Raw genomic sequence first — 12,115 nt, 5'->3', positions numbered from 1 at the left:
ATATATCATCAGTAAGAAATGGATGAACATTTTCTGAAGTGCTGTTTTTCTTTTTGTGCGTGTTTTATTTTGATAGTTTCACATAAAATATACAGAAAACAAGTAATATCAGTTGTTAATTTGTTATAAACAGGAATTTAGTGCTGTATTTTCTGATCAATCATTAAGACGAATGGAAAACTAATAGTATATGTCTATATGATAAACAAGAAAATAAAAATTATTGATTCAGAATTAATACAAATAAACTAGCTATTCCTCTCAAGAACCAACGGTCAACATTACACGTTGACTTAAGGGAAAAGTCGCCCACGAAAATTTTATCATCTCCGATCTTGGGGCCGCTGCTGGCGTTTGCCGGTGGCTCTTATCCTTTAACTTTTTCTCATTTCTTACAAGTTATTAATGGTGATGGTTGTTGATCATCAAATCCACCACACAATCGTCCGATCTTCCTTTTGGTTTTGGATTGTTGCGGCAATCAATTTTTCATCAGAACCAGTGGAGTATCTCTGCAATCTGTTGACGAATCATGTTCATATGCAGATCTGATTCCAAAAGTTGGATGTGTCTGTCTCTCTCTACGGGAGTGTTTTCTTCTGGCATCTAAGCATGGTTTCATCAAGCTTTATGTTGTCTGGGTATTTCCGTTGTTCTCGAACTACGGCGGCTTTCTCTTTTCCAAACAAATTATTTGGAAAAGTTCAGTTTTTGGATCACTAAACCAAGGCTTAAAACAAATCATTATGAATTTGTTATGGAAACTCAGGCCACCAAGGAAGCCACCATGGTTTCAACATGAATAAGAAGATATAGAGATAAGAGGAAGTAGGAAGATGTCGGCCGTCAAATTTATTTTCAATACTTATATTTTGATACAATATATTTGGTATCAAAATATTTATTTGAAATCATGGAATGCATCATCCAAGAATCAACAATATGAAGTCTTTTTGTTGTATGGCGATATCCTTATAATCGTTAAAAATTGCTCATTTCAATTTTTATTTCTTATGGTTGAATAAATAAATTGGATTCTAAACTTGAGAATATTTTTAGATCTAAATTGGAATGATTATCATACAACAAAGAGATCTGATATTCAAAGTGCGACAAAGATTTCGAGTTCGCAGGAAGCTCTTTCATCATTTTAGTTATTTATTTGTTGTTTCTCTGGTGTATATGTATTTATGTAATTTGGTTACAATCTAAGTAATAAATAAATTTCAGTTGTTAAAAAAAATAAAAATAAAAATAAATCCCAAGAGAGTGGTTATATAAAAAACTGTTAGATGTCTTAATATAGCCACAAATCTTGAGTCGATGCTTGACGCAATGCCCGCCATTTGATTCTGTCTTCTTAGCAAAGAAGAAAAACTAAAGATATAGTTATATATTCCTTATTTCTTGTTTCTAGAGTTTCTTAGTAATAAGTTTAATGTTTTAATCTTCGAGTCTTGAGTGTGGCAATGTGATCAAACCCTTGAGAATCTTAAAGAGGATCATAATCTCGAGTTCTATCTGAACATGGAGATGAGTGATTGAAAGACAACTTCATCACAGGGGATAGTGAGACCCATGTCGTGCTCGAATCCAAACTCTTCCTCAGCCAGTTGGAGGAGTGTCTGAAACTCAGGATGATCTAGCCATGAGATTGGGACCACGTAGCGACTACGTTGCTGACCAACGTAGACCGGGAAGTGACCCTTTGGCACGTCGTTGAAGTAGCAGTTACTTTGATTCTTCTTTCCAAGACTTGAGCATCTCTTCAAGATTTTCTTTAGATATGCTGCTTGAGACCCGGCCACTTTGTTAGACTTCTTTAACGCCATGATTTGACCTTATTGAAGCCTAACTTGTCTAGCGAGAGAAGAGAGAGTTTGGTCTATTTGAAGAAAGGTGTGGATGTGAAGGTGGTGGGTGGTATGGAGGGGTATATAAGGGCACAAGGAGAGAGAGAAACGGGAAGAGATTATTAAATTTATAAGAAAAATCATATACTCGTAGATATTCTTTTCTTTTTACATAGATTTTTTAGGTTTACGCTTGACTTTTAGATGATTTGTGACTAGGTTATATGTATTATATACATAACAACGACTAATTCATGCAGAAACACATGAAGTGTTTTCCTTGGTGATCAATCTTATATTCATGTCAATGCAAACCATGAACCCCGCGTAATCCTGTACAATCCGCGTAAAATATAAATCTAAAGTATCATCAGAATATTTGTTTTATTGGTAAAATATAATATTTATAGTTTAATCTCATTAAAATCTAACCACCTTTTAGCGAAGGAAAAAAAAATCCAAACACTTGTTTTTTACTCACTGTAGTTTCTGATTATTAATTATTATTGTTTTACAAGGTCAATGTATATCCCCCAGAGTAACCAATAGTATTATTTTCTTTCTGCATCAATTGATAACTGAACTGAGGAATAATCAATTTTCCTTTACCACTACATAAATTTAACAAAGAAAACACACAGAAAATGAAATTCTTATTTATGTAACTTTATAAAGAAAATATCATGTGGGATGTAGGTATGCATACAAGTTTTTTTGAAAGTTTTATAAATAAGGTAGGGACTATAACACTAACAGTGCCCTACATTGTCTCCGTCTTGTATATTTTTTTCTAGACACAACGCTACAAATTAATTCAAGTGGTACCGGTCTCCTCTTCACTTAATAGACACTCTTCTTCAGATTTTGTCTCTACTGAAACTTCCAAGTTTATTACAACTAATATGTAAATATAAAATATAGTGTGGCCGTTAATATATAATGTACCCGTTTTGCCATAAATTGATTCCGTTGGAAAAGGATTACGGACGAAGTATACGTGAGGTGTGAACCGAAGTACGTACTTGCAAAATCACATGTCTTTTCCTACAATTAGAGTGGCCAGCAACACTTTAATGCCCATTGTTTTTCATTTCTTTTTTATTTATGTACAAATTAATATGGAATAAATCACACAAAACAATTGTAGTTCCGTGGTTTTATAGTTTCTTGGTTGAAGTGGATAACCAATGTCGATTAAGAACATTTTGGTTATTCCAGGTTCATATGACATGTTGAAATGCCGGTCATCCTTTTTTTTTTACCCAATGGGAAAATCACCTTATAAGTTTTGTTATAGTTTATTTTACCATCGATTTTGGTAGGTTTGGTTAAAAATCCAACTTGGTTCAGCTTTTTTGACAGTTGTAAAAACGTTGTTTTTTAATTATCAAAAACCAAAAAAAATTTGTTTTTAATATATATATATATATATATATTCGCATTATCTAATGCAGTTAATTAATACATGGGAAAAGATCAAATATATAGCTAAACTAGATAATAAATTGTCCACATGTGAAATTTTGAAAGTCAAAACAAATGCTTAGGTTTGAACCTAATCTTTTGTTTAATTGATATTATCAAATCCATGCAAGTTTTCATCTCGTTTTCCGATGCATTTCGTTCCACGTACTTCTGTCCTTTTCTGATCACCTTTTTAATTCTGTTTATTTCAGTGTGATGACTGATGATTCAATCAGCATCCTCAAACAATTTCAGCTACCTTTGGATTTGCGATAAATCCAAGGCCAATTCTTTAAAATAACATTTTTTAAGTTTTTATCATAAAAATAGATCTTAAGAAAGAAAATGACCAAAATAACATTTTTTATTTTGAAATATTTAATATTTATTTTTATTTAAAAAATTTTGAAACCCTATCTCCAAAAACTCATCCCTTAACTCTAAACTCTAAGTCTAGATTAGTTAACCCTAGGATAAAAATGTAATAAAACTTATTTTTAGTCATTTTCTTCCTTAAAAGCAATTTTTGTGACAAAAACTTAAAAAAAATTATCCTACGAAATTTCTCTAAATCTAATGTATAATTGCAAATTTACTTGGACGGAAATTTGAGTACATTAATCAAATCCAATGTAACTGCGCGCCAAAGAGGAAATTTAAAGGTGGTCGAAAAGGACTCATCTTTTTGGCAATCTCTACACTAACTTATCATCTAATTGATTTTTTAATCATATGAAGTGTTACAACTTATTTGTTTGTAACGGTAGTCTCGGTAGAACATATATTTTAGACAGTAAAAGAGTGTTTCAAAAAAAAAAAGACAGTAAAAGCTACACTTGTAGTCGAAAACATCAACTAGAACATGAAGATCTATATGTATGATGAGTAACAAAAACAACTATTCTGTAACATCATAGGGTACGTATGACCATATGAGTAATCAAGAAGGAGCCAATATTTTTTCATCTGCTTATTCAAACAAACACGATATGGTACTTTAAATAAGCAGAACAATTGGTTAGTGCTGTATATAAACTTTTGATTAACATTTTGGTTCAAAACTTGAAATAAGGTACTATCATATACTCCTTCCGTTCCTAAATATAAGATGTTCTAGGTAAAACATGCTTACTAAAAAAATTACTTTTTTTTATCTAGAAAGTATTATTAAAACTATAAATTAAAACTATTCAACCAATTACAAAATAGAACTATTAAATTTGATTGATTAACACAAATTTTGATAAAGTTAAAGCTATCTAGAAATATGAAAACATCTTACATATTAGAACATAAAATTTCTTCTAAACGTATTACATTTCGGAACGGAGAGAGTATATGTTACATACTGTATACATCTCACTTTCAACTAGTAAAGTTAGTTTAAGAGATTAGTCTAGAATTAATATATAGTCTCCTAAGATTTGTTTTCAATTTTCAAATAAACCTTTCAAATATTTATTATGTTTTAGAGATTTTACGATATATCAAGAAATAATGACAAATATAAAGAAATAAGATAAGATCTCTCGGTCGACAAATAAGAAAATAGGTTTAGAGTTTGGCTTCACCTGAAACACAAAGGGGAGAGATATAATTAAATTTGTATCTTCTTAAAATTATATGAAAAACGTTAAAATGAAACTGTTGTATAAACTAAATACGGATGGAGCAGCTCGAGGTAATCCTGGTCTGGCTACTGCGGGAGGGGTTGTGCGGGGCGAGTACGGGACGTGGGAAGGTGGCTTTGCGGTTAACATTGGCATTTGCTCTGCTCCGTTAGCAGAATTGTGGGGTGTGTACTATGGCCTGTGCATAGCATGGGATCGTGGTATTCGGCAGCTGGAGGTTGAAGTAGATTCTGAAAGTGTGGTGGGCTTTCTTCAGACAGGGATTCATGATGCACATCCCTTGTCCTTCCTAGTACGTTTGTGCTATGGCTTTGTTTCAAGAGACTGGTTAGTCAAATTTTCTCACGTGTATAGGGAGGCTAATCGTCTAGCAGATGGATTAGCTAACTATGCGTTTTCTTTACCGTTTGGTTTACACTATTTTGATGGGATGTCTAGAACTCGGCGGGTTTGCCTGTAGTTGTTGATTTATTTTGAAATAAAGTGTAGGAGACTCATGTCTCCTGCCGTTTACCAAAAAAAAAATGAAACTGTTGCCGAAAAGGGAAGAGAGGAGAAAAGTAAAAACTACACCTGATTTTGCCGTATTTATAGAATTTAAACAAAAAAAATAGAATTTTAACAAAAATGAATGAAAACAAAAATAAGATATGGTGTGTGTAGGGGACAAAGGAGAAGGAGACTGTGAGAGTATTAATCAGGTGGAAATGAAATATAACGAAAGAAACAATACATGGTTGTCCGGAATTGGCGCTTCTGTTGTGGTTATTACTTGTAGACATGATCCTTCACAGTCTTCGTTACCCCACTCTCAATTCATCATCATCTTCAAGATCTGATTTGTTATTACACCAATATACCAATTTCTACTAACAAATAAGGAAGCAGTAAGAGAAACATCACAAAACTAATTTTCTTTAAGCCAATGGCGGAGAAGTTACAATTGATTTTCATCCTTGCTTTATACAAATCTTCATATCGGGTACGGCGTTCCTTTCCTGATGATTACCCTTTTTTATATAATAACTAGTGGTATTCGCGTAGCGCCGGGTTTATATGTTTTATTTAGCGCCGGGTTTGTATGTTTTATTTTCTAATGAGTTCAATATTGTTTTTGTATCCATTTGTTAGTGGTTAAAGATAATAGTATATTACTTTATTTTGAAGTTAAACTTAAAGAGAAATATTGTAAGTGGTTTTCTGATCGATTCAATAAAATAGAATAAATGTGTTTGGTTTGTGATTATCTTGTTTGAATGAAAATAATAAATTATTTTATCCTCTTAAAGTAGTAACAATCATCGCATGTTTTGTCAATGTCATGGATGTGGCAATCTATTAGGGGTTTCACTGTAGACGTATTCACTGTCTTGATTTTGAATTCAGTAACTGAATTTTTTTTATATGGTCCAACATTGATCAGACCTGAATTAATTATTTTATGAGATTAGTTAAATTGTCTAAGGTGTGCGTTTTTGGTATTTTACCAATCGTAGTTGGTAAGTCGGATATAGTAGCGCTGGAGAGGGGTTCATTTAGTATTTTGTCTAACATTTGTTTTTATTTTGAATCATTTCATAATATATTAGGTGTGAATCAGTATTTCCGTTATTACTATTCTTATATGATTGTTGAGATTGTTTTACTGGAGTATGATATGTTTTTCTTTTGGCGGTGTAGATTTTTACATCTACTGATTTTATTTTAAGTCATATATTGTTATTATTGTTCTTATGCATTTTTCATATTATTGTATATTGTGTCTTCCGTTTGGACAATGCCATTAAACAATTTTTATTTTAATATCAATATTAGATTTATGTTCAAGGCTTTTTGGAATTAATGAGATAACCTTTTTAAGAATCAGTTTTATTTTGTTTTATTTTTATATTTTGTTGTCATCCTATTGTTTTTTCTTTTTTTGGGTTATGGTTTTGCATCAATATATCTTGTTAATTTTAGCTAACATGAGCTTAGCAATTAAAAGAGAAAAAAATGTTAAATTCACTCTTTTGTTTTTTAGTTGATCTTGGTTTGATGAAACTTGAAAAATAAATATTATGAATGGATTTGTAATGAAGTTTAAATGGTTTAAGGGGTGGCCTCTTATTTGTTGACTGGGTGCAACAATGGATGTTGCAGGTTGAACAGGAACAAATCAGTTTATACTGTTTTGTGCGTAAAACATTTTAGTTACAATGAAGGTAGACTGGGTAGTAATGTGACTGCTAACCTCCTCTGTTTGTTTCCTGCTTCAAAAAACCTGGTGAAAGAGTAAGATGCAGTGATTAGTTCCTGTTTTCTTTGCCAACTGCAGTTAGAAAAAAACTGAGAGTTCATATCAATTGGCTACGACGCTACCTTAGTGTGATTAGCCCAGTAAAGAAGTACAGCAAATAAACATGTTACGACGACAGCCTAAATCATTACATTGTGACCATTAAGAAACTCGTTTATGACCTAAATTACTAATTTAATTGTTTATTAAATTGTTATAAAAACATAAATCTGAAGATGAGCTTCAGTCTTTTCTTTTCTCCAACTTAAAAAGATGCTTTTAAAGTAAATAAATAAACCAAAGTACCAATATCAGAAAAGAAACGAAATTGTGTTTTTTAAAAAGTTGCCAAACGACAACATTAATGACTCGAACTAAAAACTGCAAACTCGTATGGACAATTTGTTGGGCGCTCATACTCTCAATAGTTGTAGTGTTTAGGTGGTGCAAGCCTTCTTACAACTTGGACTTTCTCATCATTTGTTGTAGCATCAACGGCGGCAACAACTAAATGACTTTGCGGAGGCTGCGGTTCTAGGAGTACTGGAGGAGCATCGATAAATGAAGCAATATCAAACCTGTTGGTGTTATCTTCACCATTTCTTTTCACAACTGGGTTGGGATCCACAGAGAGCTTAACAGATCTTGCATATCGTCCCCTGGTGTGAGTTTTGTTTTAAAATGGTTATATGTACGGTACATTAAAACGTGTACGGATGGGGGGGGGGATGGGTGCTTGGAGGTGAAGTTGAAATGAGATATCTTAAGCTGGAAAGTTGAAGTCCTCCCAGCAATATCTTTGAGGCACTCCGCTGACCTTCTCCAGCTGCGTCTAGTCTAAATGACATTTAAGAACGTTTAAGTCAGGTTCTTAACAGAAAACCAGGTTTCCTCAATTTAATTATAATGTTCATACCATTAGTTGAGTAACCTCAGATGCACGCTGGTTAGCTTGGTTATTGGATCATCGAAGGCCACAAAAATTGCTGAATTTGTGCTGCGTGAGACCGACAACACTACCCGATACCTACAAGTTTGAAAGTCCAGAATGCGTCACTCAACCATGCCTTTCGCAACCGAATGCCTTAACTGCATACATTAACTTATAACTTGGTTTCAAACCTTTGCCTTACTATACAAACTGCTCTCTCATCATTGCATCCAGTGCACGTGAATGATAGAATCCACGTTGCAGTTTCCGTGAGCACTTTGAGCAGGAGATGTAGGAACATCCATTCATTGTCTTAATATCAGAGACCGAACTCAATTGCCTAGAGTTTACACAAGTTCAAGGGGATTTAAATGCAGTAGGATGAGTGGTAAACCTGATTGGAGTTAAATCATTTGTCATTAGTGAGTGAAAGTGCATGTGGGGATGAATTGAGAACGTAGCTATTAAGCACATAGAGTGTGTCAGTCTCGAGTTTCTTAACACCACCATATTTGCAAGAAGTAGAAGAGGATTCTTTCTCACATCGACGTAACCTGCGAAATGTGGTGTAATCTATGATTTGAAACAATACAAATCATACAAAGAACATCAACTTTTGTTTCAAGTTACTTACTTTTTTTGAAAAAACCTGAGTGGCTTCGCTTTTGTTGTCGAAGTAGAAGTGCGTCCTTGAGGTAGTATTTAGGTATAGGTGATCTGAAATAAGATCGTGGTCAGGTAATTAAACTTACGCTATGATGTTTTTATAAATGAAAATTTTAAACAAAACATGTATACCTCCAACTATTTTGGGATTGAGTTGGTTGCAAACTTTCAACCATGGCCTTTGGTTCCAGATCCAAGACAACCAATTTTTCATGTAGGATAGTAGAAACCTTGTCAAATACGCTGACACACACAGTTGTTGTCCTGCAGAAGTAGGTTAGGGATATCAAACCCACTGTAAACCACACATCTAAACAATCTCAACAGCATAACACTATTTTTTTTAGGATCCCCTACTTGTCCATTTGGATAGTAATCATCACATTCTGAGTGGACTGACTCTCATAGATGAGATGGTATTGATACTCACTCAACTCACCAAAAATATCTGATAAACATTGTTGACATTGGCTGAATTAAAAAGAGATAATTATGCTTTTAAAATAGGTATATTAGGAGAAATACATACTTGGAAAATAAATGTCGTTACTACTCATACTTACGAAACCTGAAATTCACTAATAAAATGCTTGCCGGCGTCTCCGTACCTCAACAAAGTTGGTATTTTTGGTGAATTTAATACAAACATGTACATCGAAAAACTTGAACTGGTTGTTGCTCCTAGAAACATCGAAATTACTAAGCTCATACAATCCACCTTCCCTGAATAGATTCTTGAAAGTGTTAAGCCTATGTGCTGCGATTGAAATCTTGAATCAAGTTTGACTGCAAATTTTAGACATTGTGGATTCTAGGCTCATTAAAGTAGGCAAACTTGGGAGATGCATAAACTGTGAGTTTGCACCAAGAAGGCAAACTTGGGAGATGCATAAATTTTAGACATTGTGGATTCTAGGCTCATGGAAGCTTTAGTTTGAAGAGGATTTGTAAGATTGGGAGATGCATAAACTGTGAGTTTGCACCAAGAAGCCGATAAAATACATCGTAGACTCTTTACAGAGAAGGTGGAACATCTCGACTGAAGAATACTTATTGAGTGGAAGTGTTTTCTTGTCATTTAAGATGAGTTACACTATAGAAGGGATGAGAAAGGAAGGAGAGCCGTCGATGGTTATACGCAACCGTATCGTCCCTAGGGTTGTGACATTGGGCCTCCGGCGAGCTAACTTATTGAGCTAATGGGTCAAATAAAATCAGAAAGCCTGGATAAATAAAACAGATTTGGTAGCCCACAAAATAAATAGATGACGTTAAGTACTTAATCAGGAAGTGACAAGTGTCACAAAATGCCCTATGCAATGTGTTGAGGTGGAGGAAGGAGGAGAGAGCATAGTCTACTTTATTGTATAAGATTACTTCTTGTTTTTTTCTTTCTAATGTTGATTTTTGTTCACAGGAGTGTTGTCGACGAGTATCATTACTATAGAGAACAAATGCAATCAAACTGTGTGGCCAGTGATCTACTCATGGTAGTCACAAGTCTCCATGAATGGCTTCGCTCTCAAGACAGGAGAGGCACGTGACATATACGCGCCGACTTCATGGTTCGGTCTCATCTCGGCTAGGACGCTTTGCTCCACCGACTCGACCGGAACATTCTCTTGCGCCACTGGAGACTGCGAATCCGGCAAGATCGAGTGTCCCGGCTCATACAGTTGGGCCCCGGTGACTTATGCCTACTTTAGAATCGATAACAGCGGAGTCAACAGCCACACCGCCAGTGTCGAGTACGGTTACAACCTTCCACCAATGGTGGTACCATCAAAGAGTAGCCGGACATGTACCAGTAGTGGTTGCGTGGTTTGTATATTTATGAGAATTAATGAGAGTTTATGAGAATTATTTGATAGATTTTGGTGAAGAACTAAGAGAGATATGTGAGGGAATCCAGAGATAAGAATATTTGAGGAACATTTTTCCTTAGATTGATTTAGTGTATACAATAGTTACATAAATATATCTAGCAATGAGAATAAGACAATGAGAATGAATAAACAAATGGAGATGAATAAATAAATGGAGACCAAATCTGAGGAAGTTACTTTCGGATAGTGACAACTCTCTTCTCTCTTCCTTTCTTAGCATATCATGTGACTTTGGCTTGTTTCCACACTCCAACAGCTCTATCCAGTTGCCTCCACTTGTTTAAATTCGTCCAAGACTTCAGGCAAGATATTTAAATCAGTCTCACACCTTTCCTTGTTTCAGTTTTCCTGTCCATGATTTCCTGTCCATGATCAATCAGGTTCTTCATTTCTTTGCTCTTGCTCTTTATTCTCTTCATGTCAACACTCCCCCTCAAGCTTGACCATAGGGACTTAGTCAAGCTTGGAAACCATGAAGCATTCCCTCATTAAAAACTTTATTTGGAAGGAAAAACCACTTGGGATAAAAACCAAGCAAAGGAAAAAGAGTAGAACACTTCATGGCAAGAGGATCAGTGACAAGAGAGGTCTATGAGTCCAAGCTTAATATGAATGAACTCACAAACCTTGCTGCTAGCTGCCTTGGTGAATATGTCAGCTAGTTGATCTTCACTTCTTGTGTAGCATGGAAGAATCACTTGCTGTTCCACTGCTTGTCTCACCTTGTGGCTGTCCACTTCTATGTGTTTTATCCTCTCATGAAAGACTGAGTTGGATGCAATGTGTATTTCTGCCTGGTTGTCACAATGCATAGCCATTGGTGTGTTGATCTCAATACCCAAGTCCCTTAGCAGTCTCTTGATCCATATAAGCTCACTTGTGAGCTTCCTCATTAATCTGTACTCTGCCTCAGCACTTGAGCAACACACCACCTTCTGCTTTTTGCTCTTCCATGTGACCAGGTTTCCTCCAATGAAGGTGCAGTAGCCTGTAGTTGATCTCCTATCAACTCTGTCTCCAGCCCAATCAGCATCACAATATCCAACAACTTCAGTACTCTTGTTACATGCCATTCATACTCCTTGGCCAGGCGCCTCTCTTAGGTACCTTAAGATCCTCTCCACCATATTCCAGTGATGCACCTTAGGAGCTCCCATGTGTTGACTCACTTGATTCACAGAAAAGCACACATCTGGTCTGGTGATGGGTAGATAGATGAGCTTGCCTACCATTCTTCTATACTTCTTGATATCTCCAAATGGTGTAGACTCATACTCCCCCTCTCTCAGCACCTTGTATCTTTCTTCTAATGGAGTCTTGGCCTTTTTACTCCAAAGGTTTCCTGCCTCATTTAAAATATCAAGTGTGTACTTCCTTTGAGATAAGAATAACCCCTCTTTAGAGTG

At 35.0% G+C, this 12,115-nt stretch overlaps 1 protein-coding gene across 1 annotated transcript; it reads right to left on the bottom strand.

Moving 5' to 3' along the window:
• Nucleotides 1-1,126: 1,126 nt before the first annotated feature.
• LOC106310582 (auxin-induced protein 15A-like) lies at nt 1,127-1,893 on the bottom strand. Its single transcript, XM_013747810.1, has one exon. The coding sequence runs from the start codon at nt 1,830-1,832 to the stop codon at nt 1,518-1,520; it is 315 nt and encodes a 104-aa protein (XP_013603264.1). The 5' UTR covers nt 1,833-1,893; the 3' UTR covers nt 1,127-1,517.
• Between the last annotated feature and the right edge of the window lie 10,222 nt (nt 1,894-12,115).

This window comes from Brassica oleracea, chromosome C8 (genome assembly GCF_000695525.1).
Source record: "Brassica oleracea var. oleracea cultivar TO1000 chromosome C8, BOL, whole genome shotgun sequence".
Classification (NCBI taxonomy): Eukaryota; Viridiplantae; Streptophyta; class Magnoliopsida; order Brassicales; family Brassicaceae; genus Brassica; species Brassica oleracea.
Note: the sequence above shows the minus strand (reverse complement) of the source record. Positions and strands in the feature narration are given on the sequence as shown.

What these genes read in the sequence shown, in the direction of transcription:
- LOC106310582 (XM_013747810.1), bottom strand. Translation starts at nt 1,832, where the DNA reads ATGGCGTTAAAGAAGTCTAACAAAGTGGCCGGGTCTCAAGCAGCATAT.